This window comes from Callospermophilus lateralis, chromosome 10 (assembly GCF_048772815.1).
Source record: "Callospermophilus lateralis isolate mCalLat2 chromosome 10, mCalLat2.hap1, whole genome shotgun sequence".
Taxonomy (NCBI): Eukaryota; Metazoa; Chordata; class Mammalia; order Rodentia; family Sciuridae; genus Callospermophilus; species Callospermophilus lateralis.
Window position 1 is genome coordinate 82,970,600 of NC_135314.1, and position 21,384 is coordinate 82,991,983.

At 39.1% G+C, this 21,384-nt stretch overlaps 1 protein-coding gene across 1 annotated transcript in view; it reads left to right on the forward strand.

Annotated features, from left to right (window-relative positions):
• Positions 1-21,384, forward strand: part of Mcf2l2 (MCF.2 cell line derived transforming sequence-like 2) — a 243,675-nt gene that overhangs the window by 209,503 nt on the left and 12,788 nt on the right. The window contains exons 21-26 of the mRNA XM_076867044.2: positions 392-463; positions 2,975-3,100; positions 10,832-11,047; positions 11,936-12,028; positions 12,394-12,472; positions 20,175-20,208. Coding sequence (XP_076723159.2) covers positions 392-463; positions 2,975-3,100; positions 10,832-11,047; positions 11,936-12,028; positions 12,394-12,472; positions 20,175-20,208 — 620 coding nt within the window. The remainder of the gene's footprint in view (positions 1-391; positions 464-2,974; positions 3,101-10,831; positions 11,048-11,935; positions 12,029-12,393; positions 12,473-20,174; positions 20,209-21,384) is intronic.

The following is a 21,384-nucleotide window of genomic DNA, read 5'->3' on the forward strand; positions in this document are numbered from 1 at the left end:
GTTTATTCCCAGGAAAAATCCACAAAAATTATTATAGTAAAAAAAAATGTTGAACTTGAACCTTTAACAGCAGAGAAAACTGTGACTCATAACCATAATCCAATCATGGTTTATCTGTAGGATGCCACACTTTGCCACAATCAAAAACTATGTTTGAAAGAAAACTATGGTCATAAGGAAATGTTCCTGATGATATCCATAGAGTGAGAAAGGCTCACAGGTGGTGTGTACCATGGGGTTGCATTTGTAGAAAGAAATCTGTGCCAAAGATGTCATTCATTCTTTCCCTCTTAAAAATTTACACACAGACAGTTTAACTTTGCAGATTGTGCAGTAGATTTTGTCGGCAATCGACTCCTCGATTTTCAACAGGGCTTTTGGGTTAATGCAGGGTCTGCTGGATCTTGAATCTCCTGAAGATGTGGAAATAGACCCAGGAGGTCTAGAAGGAGGCTCCACCAAGGTAATGTATAAATATCATATTTTTTACAAGAAACTGTTAATGGTGTTTGCCAATGCGTAGGAGGACTTAACCTCTGTTGTCTAAATTTTCTAAAATAGTATGTATCTCATAAATCATAGTTTAAAAAAGGCAATTTTGAAGTAAGGATTTGCAGCATAATGAGGAGTACTAATGGGTTTTTTTTCCTTCCACATAAATAAATTTTAACGGGAATTCAAAATTAAGTGAAGATGTTAAGTATGCATAGAAAAACTAGAAGTAAATGTGATAGAACTCTGGTTTTTTTGGCATGACAGGATTATGTATGATTTATAGTTTCTTCTTTTTACTTCTTAGCATATCAAATTTGTATAAATGCTGTGTTCTCCTGTGTGTCTGTGTGTGTGTGTGTGTGTGTGTGTGTGTGTGTTTGTACGTGAGTGTGAATTCTAAAAGACACTTGGAGGCAATGGTAGCCATGCCAGGTTAAAGAAATTTTGTGGCTTAGCAACAGGATTTCTTTTCAATTTTCTATAGAATATTCTCGTTTTAATAAGAAATTCTTGAGTTGTGTCTGGGAGCAGTCATTTACATGTCCTCTCCACTTAGAGCATAGGATGAGGACCCTTTGCAAACAGAAGATGCTTGAAGTATAAGGAATCATTTTGCATCCTGGGGCAAGAGGAGCTAGCCATAGGTAGAGGGGTATAGTAAATTGTGTAATTATTTTTCTGGGCCCTACATTTTACAGTGGAAAACTAGTTGTCTCATGTGTTTGAGATAAGGGTTAATAGAAAGGACAGGGGAGAGGTGCAGAAAGGTATCTAAAACAAAAACAGAAGTTTTGGGTAAGGAGAAAGATGCCTGGCATACAAAGTTTAGATTCCTTATTTCTGATGTTAAAAAAAAAAAAAAAAAAAACCCTCAGGTGAGGTCGGGCACAGTGGTGCACACCTATAATCCCAGCAGCTTGGGAGGCTGAGTCAGGAGGATCACAAGTTTAAGCCAGCCTCAATAACAGTAAGGCACTAAGCAACTCAGTGAAACTCTGTCTCTAAATAAAATACAAAATAGTGCTGGGGCTGGGGATGTAGCTCAGTGGTTGGGTGCCCCTGAGTTTAATCTCCGAAACAAACAAACAAACAAAAAACCCTCAGGTGAGAGTCTGTCTTTCACCAGGAAATGAAACTTGCTATGCATGAGAAGGTGAGAGGCCACACTACATGGTTCCATGATCTGTTCAATTCATCAGCCTTGCCATTTATCTCTGATCCAAAGATGCCAATACCCAGTGTTTCAGCAATCATTAAGAAAATACACTTCCCTTTCCCTACATCATGCTGTTGAAGACAAAAAGAGGTGGGGCCAACTGGGAACAGTGAAGAGCTATCCATTCTTTGTTGTAGAAATTGAAATGTTTAAACAAAAAAATTACATAGAACAAACCAGAATCTTTTTGTTCTGTTTCTGTTACCAGGTGACAGATAAATATGCCATGTAGGTAGCAGGGGAATAAAATACTGAAATCCCTAACAAAAGCCTTTCAAGCTGAAACAATCTTCCCTGTCACAGCTGTCCTTAGTGTTGCCCTGGTAATAACTGGAACATTGGTCCCTATGGCTTTTCCACTTAATGCTGTCTTTCTATTTGGGAGGTGTAGACTGCATTGGCTTATTTCTTTGGTATCTCTAATTGTGGTGGAATGTGGGCAGAAGTGGGGGAGAAGTAGAGGGAGGAAATGCAGAGCTGGAAAAGATTCAATATGCCACATGCTACTGTTTTGACTTTGAGTATAACTCATTAGTGAACTTTCACAAGGAAGCCAATTCTTTGCCTTTTATCAGAGTTCACTAATTTCCTCCTCTGGGATGGTTCTAAGTTTAATTTTACCCATAGGAATAAGACTTCGCCATTAAATATGGGAATATGATACTTAGATTATCTTTTGCAGTAAGCCCTAAGAAGTAAGGGTATTGCCTGTTAAAGAGGCTAAGTTTTTTTCTGTTTTAAAAAGCCCACCTTTTTTTTTTTTTTGTACCAGGGATTGAAACCAGGGGCACTTAACCACTGAGCCACATTCCCAGCTCCCCCCACACACACACTTTTTAATTTTTTATTTAGAGGCAGGATCTCACTAAACCGCTTAGGGCCTTGCTAAATTGCTGAGGCTGGCTTTAAACTCACCATCCTCCTGCCTCAGCCTGCCAAACCACTGGGATTACAGGCATGTGCCACAGTGCCTAGCAAAAAAGCCCTCTTCTGTCTGTATCTTATACAGCAGGAAAATAATGTCTACAATTTCATTAATACAAATACAGAAGTTTCCAGGGATGATTTTGCTTGCCTCTACTGCAAATGTCTTAAACCAGCAAATGACTTCAGCTACCAACTCTTGGGAGCAGGAGACTGTTTATGCATCCATCCTCCCAGTCAGTGCTGGCTGGGTGTTGGTTCCTTGACTCTGTCCTGTTTTCCGTTTTTGCCTGGTAGATGGTACACTTTTGATTTCCAACAAGGCATTTGTTTCCACAGGATGGGCCAAAGAGAACCGAAAATTCCTCATTCTCAGCTGAGCTTGGACAAGCTTTGGCAGTGATAGAGGATTTGATCAAGTCCTGTGAGTTGGCGGTGGACCTAGCAGCAGTCTCTGGATGTCCGGTACGTTCCATAGCAAATGTTGGAAGGTGGGCACAGTATTCCCAAGGTGGGAGGTGCTGTGGCACACTCAGAGAAATCATCTACAATAAAGAAATTGAATTCTGAGGAAAGTCACCTAAGTTGGTCAGCAATCCATGCCATGAGATTGTGAAAAGCCCTTTAGCATTCTTAGGGATCTTGGTTTATTCTCCTCAGGGTCCTGAATGTCATGCCATTCCACCTTCTAAACAAATCAGAAACTCAGGGGCCAGGATTCATACAAAGGGCAAAAGCACTGAAGGAGTAGTATTTTTCTAACTCACTATTAAAATATTAAAAGATTGTCCTTCTTGCTTCAGAGTTTCTCTGTGAAAAGTATTTGTGTGTGTGTGTGTGTGTGTGTGTGTGTGTGTTGCTGAGGCCTTGTGCATACTTATCTGCACATACTCTGCTACTGAGCCACACCCCCAATCCAGTGTGAAAAGTATTTTGAAAATGAGTCCTACATGAGAATCTAGCCCCATTTCACATCACAGAGTCCAAAAGAGGCCCAACAAGTATTGTACAACCCTTAATCCAAAGGACTCAAAGAAAATGCATTGAGAGGCCAATGCTGGGGAACTGAGCCATGTCAGCTTGAGCACGGCACTAATCCTGAGCAGTTGGGCCCCAGTCCAGGCAAATCATCTCCTATAACTATATAACGTCTCAAGTCTGGGACATGGTTAATATTTAACTGTTTTCACTTTGAAGTTCTCTAGATTTCGATTCAAATATATTTGCTTCCTGACACTGTCATAACAACTTACCACAAATTTGGTAGCTTAGAACAACACAAATTATCTTACAGTTCCAGGATCAGAAGTTCAACATAGTTTCATGGGCTAATAAAATCAAGGTGTCTGCTTTCCCCTTTAGAGTTCTTTCAGTTTCCTTGAGTTTTCCAGCTTGAGAAGGCCACCCCGGTTGGGCTCTGTGGCGCACACCTGTAATCCCAGTAGCTCAGGAGGCTGAGCCAGGAGGATCACAAGTTCAAAGCCAGCCTCAACAAAAGTGAGGTACTGAGCAACTCAGTGAGACCCTGTCTCTAAATAAAATATAAAATAGGGCTGGGGATGTGACTCAGTGGTTAAGTGTCCCTGAGTTCAATTGCTGGTACCACTCACTACCCCAAAAGGCTACCCCTATTCCTTGGCTTGTAGCTGTTCCTCCAGCTTCAAAACCAGAAGTTGGGAGGAGGAGAGTTCTCCAGTCACATCACTCTGGCCTGTGCTTCTCTGCCACATATAAGAACCCTTGTGATTACTTGTGCCCTGCCAGATAATCCAAAATAATCTATTTGTAACCTTAACTTCCATTTGTCATGAGAGTGTCAGATTCTGGGGATTAGGATGTGGACATCTCTAGGAAACCATTATTCTGCTCACCAAACAGTATTCAGCATTCTGAGAATTACATTTCAGACAAATACTTTCTCTCTCTCTCTCTCTCTCTCTCTCTCTCTCTCTCTCTCTCACCTGGTTCTTACTACACTGTTTATTGAAATCTCAGAAGAGTCAATGATCTTTTTTTCCTGTCCTTGTCACACATCAAACCTTGCAAACTAATTAGGGGGAAAAAATGATCCTTTAACTTCCCTTCCTCATGGTATTTCTTTGGACAGCGTCTAAGAAACTTTGCCCTACTGGGTTTGCTGTGATCCTGGACATGATGCTATTCTGTCCTCTGGAACACCAATGTGCTCTCTGCTTACAACTGATGCATGATTCAGGAGGGTATTCATGAACTACAGGGTGACATTAAGGTGTGTGTGAGAGGGGATCATTTTCTTGGTATTAATTTTTCTTTCTTCAACTAAGGAGCATCAAGGGAACAATTTGCATAATCATTTTGGCACATCTTTCTGTTCTTTTTTTTTTTATCTTGAATCATGTGTTAGCTACTTCTATTAGGTATCTATTTCCCTGAATCCAATAAATAAGTTTCCTAGAAACAATACACATCAAGAAGTATAAATAACATCTGAGTGTAAATAACATGGGGCGGGGAGTTCTGGGGAAAAAATGATTAAAATATAAGGAAATAGCAATCTGCCCTAATTTCATCCCAAGCCAGCTTGTATGCAAATAAAATGAATCAGTTTATAAAATTTTAGAGATTTCACACTAAATTCAAAGGGCTGTTTTTGTACCTTTGCCATATGCTCTGTAATTTCTTTCCTAAGACCTTCATCTGCTATTATATCTAATACATTAGTAAATTTATCCTGACAGTTTTTGTAGTCTCCTATTGAATTTTGGAGGAATTTTTAACTTTTTCTGATTCAAGAGCAAATCCATGGAATGAATAGTTAACTAACCCAACAGTACGTGGGCATCAGCTGGGACTATTTCTTTTTCACATCCTATCCAGGGTACCATCTACCCTCTATCTGGTTCTCCTTGGCATTGACATAACTTCTTAACTACCACTAATTCAGATCACCAGATCAAAGATCCTTTGGCTCAGTTTTATAGAGCTTTTTGTCATGGTATTTATAAACTTTACCTGTGGAATACATAGATAAATCCAGAGCTTAACCTTTTTGTTTTTCTACTTTAAACCCAATATTAACCTGGTTTTGAAAAGGAAGGAAATTGAATATTGGTGGATCAATTTGTAATTAAAACAACTAGGAAAAGAAATCCTTTCTAATATTTACATTTTTCCCTGTTGTATATACTCATTTAGTCTTTGGTTTAATTAAGTCACAAAAGTTTTAACAAGTTTTTAAAACAGATTTGTTTCGTAGATGCTGAATTGTAATCTACTTCCCTCCAATTGCAAAAAAAAAAAAAAAAAAAGTTTATTATCCAATGGGTAATAAAGATCATGTAAATCTTGACTTGCCAGGAACAAGTTCCAAGGAACAAATAAAGGTTGGTGAAAAAATTTCATTCCCAGAACAAATGTGCATAATTCAATAAAAGGCATATTTTTAATTACAAGGTCATTGTGAGCTAGGGCCAGATGTTTTATTTCTGTTCCAGTTTCTACTTTCCTTACTCTAATGTTGGAACAGAGATGAGGCCAAGTAGACAACCTCAGCACTCAGTGGATTGCTTGGGCATCTTCCCACCCTCAGGAAACCTGTGTCAAAGCGTGGCTGTTAGGAGTCAGTTGAGGCCTACATCCCAGGTGAGGCACATGGAACCTGCCTGGCACCCCACAGATGCTGATTCAGTGGCCCTCCTGCTGAGTTCCTTGGGGCCTAATCATCAGGCTAGGACTGAAAGAGCTCTTTGCCTCTGCCTGTTGTGGTCACTCCTCCCACAGTTTCTGCTTTTCATTTCTCAACCAGGCAGTGTGATGATTCACTTATCCAGATGGTTCCTGCTTCTCTGTGTGAGAAGTATAGAACCTGGTCACATTAGCTCACACTGCCAAGGATGAAGAGCACCCAAAAGAAGTCTCTTTCTAGTGTCACTTGGTTCATTCTCTTGGGTTGATTCTTCAGTTGGCCCATGTAGTCACATTTGAAATTCTTATATCACAGCTCTTGCTTGCAAAATGCCCATAAGTGAAAATGATAGCGTTTACTGGTTTATTTTGCCTTGGTGTTTCATATGGAGGAGACTATCTGACTTGTTTTTTTTTGTTTGAGGTAGCCCCTGGGTCACATCTCTGAATGCATAAGCATCAAATTCTTCAACAACATACCATTTAACACAGCCACACTTCTCTGTCACTGTTAGAATATGGTTAGGACTATATTGGTTTGCTAGGGCTGCTATAGCAAAGTACCACAAATAGAGTAACTTAAAACAGCAGAAATTTATTCTCTCGCAGTTGTGAAGTCTAGATATCCAAAATCAAGGTGTCAACAGAGGTATGTTCCCTCTGAAGGCTCCAGGGAAGAATCTTCCTGGCTTCTGGTTGTCACTGGCAATGCATAGAGTTCCTGAGTTGACAGCAGCATCACTGGAGTGTCTGCCTCCAGATTCACATGCCTGTCTTCCCTCTGCTGTGGATCTCTGTATTTGTGCTCTTTTTATAAGGACATTAGTCATTGGAGTAGGCCCCACCCTAATACAGTATAACTCATCTTAGCTAATACATCTGCAAAGATCCTCTTTCTGGATAAGATCACTTTCTGAGGTTCCAGTGAACAGGGGGAAGCTATTCAACCCAAGTACAGAGGCGTTACTGAATTAACTTCTTGAATAAATCAATATTTTCTTACAGTATTGAGCATTTAGAACTAGTCCCTTGCCCCCAAATGCCATTAAATGCCAATAAATGAACAAATATTAGGGGACAAGTATCCAAAAATGGTTGTGCATGTGATCTCAAGCCTTGAAACCAAATACAGTCTGGTTGGAAAGAAGAGAAGCTATTGGTTAAAGAATTGTCCAAGGGCCATGCTTGTTCCTGCTCGGGGGAATCTCCCCACCACTTTCCTTTGGAGGTTGGGTGGCTTCGACACAGACATGTGTTCTGCCAACAACGAAGTATTTGTGCCTGCTCTTCACCAACACTGTACCTACAGGGTATGTGGCTTTGCCTGCTGAAGATTGGTCCTCTAACACTGAGGTTTCACTCCTCTCATGGGCCCATGAGAACATCTATGCAAGATGACCCAAAAAATGCACAACCTCTTTCAGGCAGTCTAGATAGACCTGGTGATTCCCTTCAGAGAATTTAGGTGGTGGGCTTATCAGAAAAGCTGACTCACAGAGCTGCAGGTAGAGTCAGGACAGTAGCACAGCTGGGCTCACAGAGAGGGGATCTGAACCCAGGATCTATAGCAGCTCTGGGATCTTGGCCTAGGGAGGGATTCGAGGTTCTCACATGTGTACCTGCTTCTGTGTACCCGGTACAGCCCATACCTGCTGTCCTCTCCTCTTACCCACTGATTACTGGTTCTTTTCCTCCATGAGTGCCTTTTTCTCTTCCTCATAGTTTCTTCTGACTCATTTTCTTCATAGTTCTCCTCCCTTCTTATTAATCACACAGCTTGTCCACAACTACAACTCCTACTGGTCACTGCCTCCTCCTCAGTTTTCTTTAGTTACAGAGGGATTATTATGGTCAACCGAGGGCCCTGTGTCAGCTGTTGGCCCTTTTCTGGATTCACAAACCTGAAAGTAGCTGTGACTACAGGGAGGCTAAGAAAGAAATTTCAGAGGTGATGAAACAAAAACACTGCTGCCTAGCCGGGCATGTGGGCACATGTCTATAATTCCAGCATTTTGGGAGATTGAGACAAGAGGATCGAAAGTTCAAGGCCAGCCTCAGCAATTTAGCGAGGCCCTAGACAATTTAGCAAAACCTGTCTCAAAATATAAAAAAGGCTGGGGATGTGACTCAGTGGTTAAGCACCCTGGGTTCAATCCCTGGAACCAAAAACACATTGCTTCCTAAGGTTACCCTTCAGCAGGGCTGAGGTCAAGGCTTCCTCTACAACAGCCAATGCATGAGCCTGGCGGACACCTACCTGCCTTTGCCCAGGCTTCTACAGGTCATTCATTAGAGAGTGTACAACTGGACTTATTCTTCATCCCCAACCTCTGGTCTCTTTTAGAATCGCTTTTACAGCTACGCTGTGAAGTGATACCTCCACATTGACCAAATGTGTTCTAAATATTGATGTGCATTTTAAGTAGCAGCATTGACTAAAATACATTCATCTATTTATTGTGGGATGTAGTTGAGGATGTAGCCTGGTCCAGTGACCCAGTAACCCTTTATCCTGTGGGAGGAATTTTTTACATGTATTACTAACAGGAATTGCTGTGCTTTTTCTGAATAGGTAGTGTGTGTACATCTTTGGACATAATGAATCATATAACTCACCCCTTTTCCCTCTCTACTGCCTACTAGAAAGTCAGAACCGAAACTACTATGAGTTTACATGGCCTTACCATATGGATTTTATGCACCATATGGTCAGGTTGTATGTATTTTTGAAATGTATATCAAATTTTTGAAATAAGATCATTTAAAAATAGAAACTATCAATAATAGTTGTTCATGTGGCAAATATTAAATACCCTCTTCTAACATGTGCTTTCTGCACTACTTATACTTTTATCGAATACAGAATGAGTGCTTGTAAAGGAGAAAGCAATCACTGAGGAGTGGGGTGATTACACATGAGTGAGTCCCTGAAGGATGAAGTCAGAGTGAAAGACTCTTCAAAGTGTCCCGGAATGTGGTCAAGTGGAGCCCATGCTATACAGAACAGGAGGCTCGTGCTTGTGGAAAAGAAGGTTCCAAAGCTGAGGCTCATCATTCCTTAGTGAGGATTTCATTTGCCCCAGTTTGTACTCATCAACTTTACAAAGCAAAAGGAGAAAATTAACCCAGAAAATATGCCACAAGCACTATAGAAATGACTAGAATGTATTGCTCTTAAAATACAGCCAATGCTTTTTAAAAAGATATTCACAATTTGTTCGCTATATAAACAGTAAATCACAAACATGCCCAGTGGGTTCTAAATACAGTACATATTTCTACTATTAACTCTCAAAAATTGTGGAGGTTCCCAGTGTCTCTGAAGGTTAAGACAGGAGGATCACGAATTCAAAGTTCAACAACAGCAAGGGGCTGAGCAACTCAGTGAGACCCTGTCTCTAAATAATATACAAAATAAGGGATCTGGGGATATAGCTCAGTTGGTAGTTTGCCTTGCCTGCACAAGACCCTGGGTTCAATCCCCAGCATCACAAAAATACATAAATAAATAACAAAATAGGACTGGGGATGTGGCTCAGTGGTCAAATGCCCCTGAGTTCAATCCTTGGTACCAAAACAAAAACAAAAACTGTGGAGCTTTATCTCAGCTAGATATAAGGGAAATTTCTTTTTCATGGCCCCATTCAAATAATTTCTTTTCCTTCTGAAAAGAATCCTTTTGATTCATAGAAATAAATTCTTTATTATCTGGTTTAAGTGACTTAATTTTTTAAAAATACTAGAAAACCGGTCTTTAGTTCTTCCCACTCCACTGCCCCTGGAAGTGAGCTGAGAGAGGACAGGCTATCTCATGTGGACTTCCAGCAGACACATGGGAAAGGCAGGCTCCCTGGGGAAGGAAAGGCAGCCCGAGGTGTGTGCCCTGGAGTCACACAGGCTTTGTAAAAAAAAAAAAAAAAAAAAAAGTGTCATTTGGGATTATTTTGTCATTGTTCCTCACTCTGAAAAGCACAGAGTAAAATGTAATTACTATTCCTATTGCAATGCTATGAAGGAGAGGCTGTGCTATGCTCTCTCCTTTCAGAACAAACCTCCTGTTCCCTGAAGCAGATGTTAGGATGCAGGTAGAACACCCACCATATCAGGTCTATATGCAACAAGAATTCTCTCTCTTGACCACAACTTAAAAGTTAAATTCTTGTCCCTTTTAAGTAGACTGTCATGTATCAAACATGAAGAAGAGGAAACAGAATTCTGCTAACTAAAGTGAATTATAAGATAGGAGTATCAGAGCAGCAATATCTTTAGTTCCAGGATTCCTAACATCCTTTATGTATGTGCCTTGCATAGCTGAACTTACTTCCTTACATGACAAAATGACACCATGATCAGCAAAGCCCTCAAAATTATAGTTTTGACTTAGTGATGGGTTTTCCCAAGTGGCATTTCTAGAATTGTAAACTTCAAATGAGTGTGCTTTATAATTTGAAAACAAATCCCTAAGCATTGTGTACCTGCCAAGTACTTTAATGGCTTCTTTTCTTTCTTTCTTGGTGTGTTCGTTTTCAAAAGGATGATATCGGGAAACTGGGCAAGCTGTTGATGCATGGCCCTTTCAATGTCTGGACAATTCACAAGGATCGTTATAAAATGAAGGATTTTATTAGATTTAAACCCAGCCAGAGGCAAATCTATCTATTCGAAAGAGGAATCGTGTTCTGTAAGATTCGAATGGAGTCTGGTGACCAGGGGCCATCTCCTCATTACAGCTTTAAGAAGTGGATGAAGGTAAAGGGGATCCTAATATACCTGGAGTCACCACCATCTGGGGACTGAGAAGAGAGAGATGGTTTCCCCTTATTTTACAGAAGAGGAAACTGAAGCTTTGAGAGGGGAAGTTCAACTTGCCAAATGCTTCACAGCTGAGCTGGAATCCATACCCAGGCCTGCCAGACTCTAGACTCAGCGCTTGTCGTCAGTCCCTAAACAGGGCTGGGGAAGGCATAGGGGTGGCTGCATGCTAGATAAGACAAAAGGGACCTTTCTGAGGCTTGTCTGGAAAAACTAATCAGTGAAAGTAAAGAGGAATCTTTCCTCTGGGCAGATTTGGTGATTAAAGCACAAGCTGGGTCTCATCTTAATCTTCACAATGTTATATTTTTGTGTATAAATGCAGACAGCATCCTCACTCTGACCGTGGGGGTCTATAAACCCCCTATCCACATCAAGTCTTGTCTTTCACCTGAATAGGAAATGTTTTATAGCCTGCTAGCTATGAGACAGACACACACACACTCACTTATATCTTGTGATTAATTAAAGCTATCAATTCATGTAGTTTTCTTTATTTATATTTCTTAATGGATACTCATTCAATTACCATTAAACAGAGATTTGTGAAGTAGGTGTTACAGAAGAGGTGATTTCTTCACTCAAAGGTCGAGTGCTACAGCCCTTCTCAGGGAAAGCATAGTCTCTGCAACGAACAGAACAGGGGATACTGTACCAGACTGTGTTTTATGCTGCCTCGGGGACATGCACAGAGGAAAGCAAAAAACACTTGGAAGGAAGATAAAAGAGACCTGTTAAGGGTAGAAAAAAAATTAGAGGGGCAAAACTGACAATTTAAATGTCCAAAAAAAATGCTGATACAGAACACTTCTTTCTTTACAATAGTTGGTGACACTTTCAATTCGCCCACTTGGAAGGGGGAGCAATAAAAAGTTTGAAATTGCCAACCGAAATGGACTTGAGAAATACATCCTGCAGGTAAACCTCACACCTCGTTCTTGGTTTTCCTTTGCTCTTTCCCTCTTTTTTTTTTTCTTTTATATTTTATTTTATTTTATTTTTATTTTTTTATCTTTCATACATTTGATTCATGTGAGTTATGCTTTTCCATTTTTACCCCAAATACAAATTGCAGAATCACATCAGTTATACATTCACAATGTTTACATAATGCCATATTAGTGACTGTTGTATTCTGCTATGCTCTTTCCCTCTTGTGTTTCCGTAATTCGACGAGGGATCTTCTGTCTCTTTACTCTAAAGATCACGCAGAGAACAAAAGCCCTGTGCTTAATACTCAGGGTGATCTGATACTCATAGCATTTTCTTACCTGTAATTGCAGGCAACCTCAAAAGAAATCAGAGATTGTTGGTTTTCAGAAATAAGTAAATTATTGATGGAACAACAAAACAATATTAAAGGTAGGTTATCTCTGCTGACTTCAGTCTGGAGCATTATTCTGATTGCAATGGTGCAGGCTGGGGATGTTGTCAAAGAATGTTTTGTCAGAAAATTAACTGTGGTCACATGTTCATGCCTGTGCTTGCTTTAAATTGACTGGGTTTGGGGGAGGGGCACAGTTGTGTGTGGTTGTACTGAAGTGTCCCTTTTAGTTATGTTCCTACACACACCTAATTGCTAAGGTCGACTCTCCTAAAAGCCACCTGAGAAAATATGAACAGGGATTCAAATAGCCAACATTGCCTTTCAGAAACTGTACTGCCTTTTTTTCCAAAGTTGAGATAAAATTCACATATCATAAAATTTGCTCTCCTATTAAAGCGTACAATTCCAGTGCTTTAGCCTATTCACAATTGTACAAGGTTGTCTAATCATCCCCACTCTAATTTTAATTCTAAACTGGAACATTTTTATAACTCCTCACTAAAAAAATCCTGTATCTATTACCAGTCATTCCCCATCTTCCCCCCTCCCCAGCTACTGGCAACCACTAATCTACTTTCTATTTGATTTTCTTACTCTAAATACTATAAAAAAGTAACTCTTCCTGTCAAGATGCTTTCACTTAGCATATTTTTTTCAGGTTTTATCCACATTGTAGCATATATCAGTACTTACTTCCTTCTTGTGGCTAAATTATACTCCAGTGCATGGATGTACCATTGTCTTAGTTCATGTTTTGCTGCTATAACAGAATAGAATAGACTGGGTCATTCATAATTAGCAGAAATTTATTGGCTCACAGCTCTGGAGATTAGGAAGTCCAGGATCAAGGGGCTGGAATCTGCTCAGGGTCTTCTCTGCATTATCCCACGTGGCAGAAGGTAGAAAGAGAGAGGAGGGAAAGAAGGGAGAGAGCGCTCATGTGTACACACACACATGCACATGTGTGTACATGGAAGGAAGGAAAACTTGTCCTTTTATAAGGGTCCACTCTTGTGATAACAAAACCACCCCACAATAATTGTATAAACCCACTCATGAGATTAGTGCCCCTATGACCCAAATATCTCCTATTAGGACCCACCTTCCACTGGTGATCAAGTTTCTAACACGGGACACATTCAAATTATAGCAATTATATTTGTTTATCCATTCATCAGGTGATGAACATTTGGGTTATTTACACTTTGTGGTTTTTGTAAATAGTGGTGCTACATATTTTCATGTAAGTTTTTTTTAAAAAAATGTGAGTCCTTATTTCTAAGTTTCTTGGATATTGAAGTAGAATTGCTAGATCCTATGTTCATTCTAGTTAACTTTCTGAGGAGCTTCCAAATTGTTTTCCAAGGCAGTAGCACCATTTCAGATTCACACCAGAAATAAATAAAGGTTCCAATGCTCGTTATTATTCATAAGTATTATTATTAATAATTATTGCCGAAGGAGGTTATAGCTCAGCAGTAGAGTGCTTGCCTCTCACATGTGAGGCACTGGGTTCGATCCTCAGTACCACATAAAAATAAATAAATGAAGTAAAAAGATATTATGTCTATTTTTTAAAAATTTTTTAAAAAATTATTATTATTATTGCCATCCCAGGGGGTATGAAATGATAGCTCATTGTGATTTGATTTGCATTTCCCTATAACTAGTGATGCCAAGCATCTTTTAATGTGCTTATTGGCCTTAGGTATATTTTCTTTGAAGAAAAATCTATGTCCTTTGCCCTTCTTTTTTTTTTTTTTTTTTTTTGGTACCTGGGATTGAACTAAGGAGCACTTAACCACTGAGCCAGCCCTATTTTATATTTTATTTAGAGACAGAGTCTCACTGAGTTGCTTAGCACCTCGATTTTGCTGAGGCTGGCTTTGAACTCATGATCTTCCTACCTCAGCCTCCCAAGCCTCTGGGATTACAGGTGTGTGCCACAGTGCCCGGCTCCTTTGCCCATTTTTTAAAATTTTTTTATTAGTTGCTCAAAACATTACAATGATCTTGACATATCATACATTTGATTCAAATGGGGTATGTAATTTTATTTTTCCACGTGTACAGATTGCAGGATCACATTGGTTTGGCTTCTTTTTATGGTTGAGTTGTAGTGCTAGTTGGATACCAGAATTCCTATCAAATAACATTTTGCATTTGAGCATTTGTTTTCACTTTCTTGGGAGTGTCCTTTGAAGCACAAATTTTTTTTTTACTTTGATGAAATTCAATTTGTCTGTTTTTTTTTCCTTTGGTTGCTTATATTTTGGATATTTAAAAACCATTGCCTAATCCAAGGTAATGAAGGTTTATACCTAAGATGTCTTCTAAAAATTTATAGCTTTAACTCTTGCATTTAGGTCTTTGATCCATTTTGAGCTAATTTTTTAAAATTCTTTAGTTGTAGATGGACACAATACCTTTATTTATCTATCTTTATGTGGTGCTGAGGATCAAACCCAGTGCCTCACCTGTGCTAGGCGAGTGCTCTACTACTGATCTAATTTTTGTGTGCTATTCTTCACCATCATTGCAGACCGTTGTTTTCCAAGGAAGGGGAAGTTAGGTTCAGGGTGAGTTAAGACACCACAAATCTCACTGCTCAGACTGAGGTTCATTTTGAACAAATGATCTCCAGATTTCACTGCAAACCTTTAATTTCCAGTTTTCTGGAAAAAAAATTGTTACTGACAATTTTTGCCAGCTTTACCCCACACTTTCATGGTAAAGAGAATTTTTGAGAGTTTTTGTTCTCCACCATTTTCACTAATGTCACTCATAATAATTGAAAGCCATCTTTACGCTTTCACATTTGTATCATTTAAAGGATCCTCAATCCTCTTCATAACAGCAGGGGGTGGGGAAATTCACACCAGCCTTCATCAATGAAGTTCCAGTTGGTCAGGTAACATTGCTAGGGTTGAGAAATGTCAGTCTTATGTGAAAAATTTACCCCTGTCATTTATTCTGGCAATGATTTACGAGAAACACACACGCTCACACACACACACATAAAGTTGTATAAAGTAAGGAAAATTGCATAAAAATGAAAAGATAAATTTTATCTTTAGAGACTTGGCAAGAATGCAACCATTTCTCACTCTTTCTGTGTCTCCTCTGATCATCATCTAGTGGGAGGACTGGAGGGCAGGTGTGGAGAATATGCTCAGAGGGGTTTTCCATATGGTTAGATGTGGAAAAAGATACATTGAGAAGTAGGACTGGAAAACTACTACTCCTGTTTCTTGTCACAAGAAATTAAGAAAAGTTCTTGATTTAAACTCTAGGCCTTTACCAGGATAGATAAGATTGTATAGTTGATTTTAATTTGCATAGAAACTATGATTACTTTTGCTTTTCAGCTATTAATACTACATTGAATGTGGAAATTAAGTCTGAGTGCCCTTAAGGCTTAAAACAGAAAGGAGAAAAAAGTAACTTGGTTTCTCACAGGAACAGCATTCTCATTACAAGATTGTTCTAGAAATACTTACTTCTTAGATCAGCATTTCTCAAAGTGGAGTTTAGGGACCACCTGCCTAAGAATGACTTAAAGGACTTGAATACAGGTTTTAAGGTCCCACCCCAGAACTATGGAGTTTGAATAGCTAGGGTTAGTGCCTTGGGATGCACATTTTAGCTTATTAAAGTTTCTAGACGGGAACCCTATACCACAATTTTTAAACATCTTTATTCAGATATATTGACATAATAAAAAAAATTGATAGTCCTCAGATCAAAGACCTAAATGCAAAATTTAAACTACAAAATATAAAACATTTAGAAGTAGATACAGGACAAAATGTACATGGTCTTTAGATGACTAGATAAGATACTAAAACCATGTCATCTAAAGAGGCTCAGAAGATCTGTTAGGCAAAAAGGCATTTATTTGGGACCTTAGAATTATGATTGAGGGAACACAGACTTCACCAGAAACCAGAATGTGTCCATGTATCCCATTAGGAAAAGGTTTAGAGAGGTTTTTGTTTGTTTGGTTGGTTGGTTGGTTTAGTTTGGTTTTTGTACTGGGGATTGAACCCAGATAGTATTTTTAAGGGTTAAAAAAAAGTGGGGGGAGGTTTACATGAGTTATGTAGGGTTTTTACCAAGAATTACAATTGGAGGGCTGGGATTGTAGTTCAGTGGCAGAGTGTCTGACTTGCTCATGTGAGGCACTGGGTTCGATCCTCAGCACCACATAAAAATAAATAAATAAAATAAAGATATTGTGTCCATCTACAACTAAAAAAAACAATTAAAAATAAAAAGAATTACAATTGGAGGATAAATTTACTTCTATAGCTCATTGGTCTAGTAAAGATCATTGCAGACCATACATTCTAGGAAAGAGTATAGGATGCACAGTCCTTGAGATGTTTCTTCTCATCAAATAACTTCTTTTTGGCATGTCAGCAATTTCATAAAGGGTTCCCCCACAAAAAAAAAAAAAAAAAATGGAGCTGTCACAAAATTAGGTCACTACTACTGATTTTCTTTCACAATCCATAAAATTTTTTAAAATTGGATTTCATCAAAATTAAAATCATCTGCTTTCAAATTTAATTTTAAAAACATGAAAAGATAAACCACACACTGAAAGAAAAAAGTTTTTTTTTTGGGGGGGGCGGGGGGTACTGGGGATTGAATTCAGGGGGCACTCAACCACTGAGCCACATCCCCAGACCTATTTTGTATTTTATTTAGAGACAGGGTCTCATTGAGTTGCTTAGCACCTCACTTTTGCTGAGACTGGCTCTGAACTTGTGATCCTCCTGCCACAGCCTCCCGAGTTGCTGGGATTACAGGCATGCACCATCCTGTGCCTGGATGAAAGAAAATATTTGCAGAACATGTAATTAAAGACTTGTATCTAAGAGGTATACAAAGCTCTCAAAACCCAATGAGAGAACAATAAACAAAATATTTGAACTGACACATCACTAAAAAAGATATACAGATGGCAAAGATCCACTTTAAGTGATTTTTATTGTTGTTGTTTTTGTTTTTGTTTTGTGTATGATGTGAGATATGGATCAAAGTTCAGGTATTGATATATTGATATCTGTTGATATATTTGCATATTGATATCTAGTTGGTCTGTGAAATTTGTTTAAAAGACTCTTCTTTCTCCAACTGACTATTTATAGAAGTGAGATTATTTATATAAGTGCATCTGTTTCTGGATGTTCTATTCTTTTCCTTTGATCTATTTGTCCATCTTGACATTAACTTCCTCACTATCTCAATTACTATGGCTTCATAATAAGTCTTAAAATCAGATAATTTGAGTCTTCCAACTTTGTTCTTCCTTTTGAAGTTGTTTTGGTTATTCTATGTTCTTTACATTTTCATATACAGTTGTCCCTTGGGATCCATGGGGTATTGGTTCTGTATATATGCTCAAATTCCTTATGTAAAATGGAATAGTATCTGTACATAATCTATACACATCTGTTTTTCTCCCTTTTTTCCAATGCTGGGGATCAGATCTAGGGCTTTCCAGATGCTACACCCCTAGCCCTGTGCACATTTTCTTCTATACACATTTTCTTCTATGCACATTTTCATCTCTATACACATCTCTATACACATTTCATCTTCTATACACATTTTCTTCTATGCACATTTTCATCTCTAGATTACTTATAATACCTGATACAATGTAAATGCTACATAAATAGTTGTTCCACTCTATTGTTTAAGAAATAAGATTTTTTAAAATTCTGTGCATGTTCATTACAGATGCAATTTTTTTCCAAATATCTTCTGTTTACAGTTGGTTGAGTCCATGGAGGGAAGAGATACAGATACAGAGAGTCAACTGTATATTTTAGAATGAGCTTGTCAATTTCTGGGGGGAAAAAAACTTGCTGAGATTTGGTTGGGATCACTTTAGTGATCTATAGATCAATTGACTTTTTCCACAATATTGAGCAAAATCTACAATTTGAATCTTAACTGAATCTCCCCTGATTAGCCCTGGCCTGTAGTAAAAAAGACACATTTGTTTGGAAGGTAAAAATGTATTTATTCAGCTAAAATTCAGACACACATTTCCCAAACCCTCCTCAAGGCCTGGCACCATGCTCTCTAGGTTATGGCAGGAAGGTAAAATCTAGATAATAAGCTAACCAGAACCAGCATGTAGTTTTCATTAAAAGAAAAGAAAGAAAGAAAGAAAGAAAGAAAGAAAGAAAGAAAGAAAGAAAAAAAAAAAAAAAAAACCCTGAAAGCCCCACAGTTGTCCCAGTCCCTTTTTTCACAGATATGCAAACTGAGGGTCAATTTTACCAGTGACATTTCACAAGGGCTCTAAGAACTCGGAAAGGCCCACGGTGAGTGGGAGGCAGAGTCTTGAGCTGGACCCTGTGAGGAGATGAGACTCTCAGGGGCAGAATAGAGACTCAGGGGCACCCAGGCAGTGGGGGAGGGTGGTATGCAAGTTCCAAGTTCAGGAATGTCAAAACATCGGCCCCTTGTATATGTCTAGCACTTCACAAAGATCTGACATGGAACCATTATCACCCTATAGCACCTTTCATCCTTAGGGATTCTTGGGCCTAATAATTCCATGCAATGAGCAAGGCATAAGATACCTGGGGTTATGGATGAGAAGGACACTGGGAGCCAGGGAGGGATTGGAGACAGCCTAGCAGCAGAGGGCATTGTATCCAAAGGATGTTATGGAGTCAGAGTTTGGTCAAGGAAGAGGAATGTTTAACAAATGCATGGGGAGAGGACAAGGAGGGAGATGGGCCCTGTGGTTTGGGACGTCTTTGTATGTGGCATGATGGGATGGTCTAGGGGGCTGTGGGGAAAGCCCACGGGACAGGCAGCTTTGTGATAGCAGCACTTAGGTGGGATACAAGGCAAGGTAGAAACCAAGTCCACAGTTCCATCCTAGTCACTGGGCAACATGTTTTGGTCATTTGGATAATAAAAGATGCCCCTGGAGTCCTTCAAAGACCACAGAGCTGCCTCCAAGGGAGAACATATGCAGTGGTGATTTGAATCCTGACTTGAGAGGTCATGGGTAGAGTGGGAAGAAATGCCATTGAGATGAGAGAGTAAGCCTCATATATCAGGCTGAAGAGTTCAGATTTTAGGCTGTTGTAGGCAATAAAGGGGCAGACTGGTGGGGAAGCCACTCGAGTTGAGATGTGTTATTTTTTTTACACCTAGGATGACATCCAAATAAAGAATGTGATTCTTATTACTGTCTAGAGGTTTGTGATCTACCCCTCACCTGGTCATATACTTTGGGTTCAAGTGGAAAAAATAAGTACTTCACAGGCACACTGTTTAATTCTTAATTCAGTACTAAGGGAGCTAATTGTTGAAATATGGATGGACCCAGAGTCCAGGCACAAAGGGAACCCAGCAGGATAGGTGGGAGAAACAATGGCTACCAGGGACAGGCAAGCCAGAAACTGTTTCTGAATAAGTATGAAAATAAGATTAAGATCTATACACAGGCTGGGGTTGTAGCTCAGTGGCAGAGCGCTTGACTCTCACCCGTGAGACCCTGGGTTCGATCCCCAGCACCACATAAAAATAAGTAAATAAAAATAAAGATATTGTGTCTATCTACAACTAAAAAAAATTTTTAAAAGATCTATACACTTTGATACATTTTATAGTATTCTATGTATATGTGTATGAAAAATCAATATATACAATCCATTCAAAATAGCTTAAATTTGATAGTGTTGTTTTGCTTTGTTTCAGGCCAAGGGAATCTACAGTTTGAAGCAACCACTGGGTGAGTAGTGGTTTTGTTTGTTTGTTTGTTTGTTGTTGTTATTCGCTTGTTTTATTTTGTTTTGTTTTGTTAAGAAATGTCAAGGGGCTGGGATTGTGGCTCAGTGGTAGAGCACATGCCTAGCATGTGTGAGGCACTGGGTTTGATTCTCAGCACTGCATATAAATAAATGAAAAAAATAAAGGTCTATCAACATCTAAAAAAAATTTTTTAAGAAATTGTTAAATGCTATGGATAATTCATATTGATTTTGCATGATTCTTCTTATAGAATTTTTTTAACATTGAACATGCTATGAATAATTTCCAATCTTAAAAAAAAAAAAATTCAGTTCTCTGACCCCATTACCAGACAAGGGCAGCTTTTCCAGTGCTGACTCACTGGGCCATCAATTGAAACCTCCTTTAATTGCTGTTGCATCTATTTGTTTGTTTTTAATATTCAAATGAGAACTTCCAATTCTACTCCTATTTTCACGTGCTTACCTGTCCCTCTTTGCTGAGTGGATACCAGTATCCTCTCATGTTAATTCCTACAGCTTCCCTCTCTCCACTAAGAGCTCTTCTGGTCACCACTGTCATCTCATTCCCTCTAGTCTGCAGGAGGATGCACTTAAACTCCCTTCAGGAGGTAAACTTTCTCTGTAATTCCTCAGCCTGGCCAAGGCATGAAGGAGGAACCCACTATGTGTTTCCTGAATAAACCTTAGTCTGTGATCCAGTTTTGACACAGGAGCCCACTTAAAATTTTTAGGCTCATTTATCCTGTTCCTAATGGAGCTGCCCAAAGAGATGACAGAGGTGGGAGTCAGTGAAGGCTCTAGAAACCAGCAGAGTTTCTCTCCCTGCTCTTTGCACCCAAGATCTTATGAAGTACTCTCTAATTACACCATTTAGTGGACCGTATTATAATTTTATGATGTGTTTTTCTCTCTACTAGACCATAAATTTCTCTAGGGCATGGAGGTTGTCTTGTTAGTTTTAGCTTCCCTTGGGCCTCATATACAAGGGCCTGCCACTTGTATAGGTGCTCAGTAGATGTTTAGTGAATGAAAGAACTCATTGAAGCATCAAGTGAAGCTTGCAAATTACTCTGTAAGCAAAGTTGTGGGGAGGGGCAGTGCCAAGGTTTAGCTCAGGCATATCTCATCTACTTGGACCTCCTATGTCTAGTAGG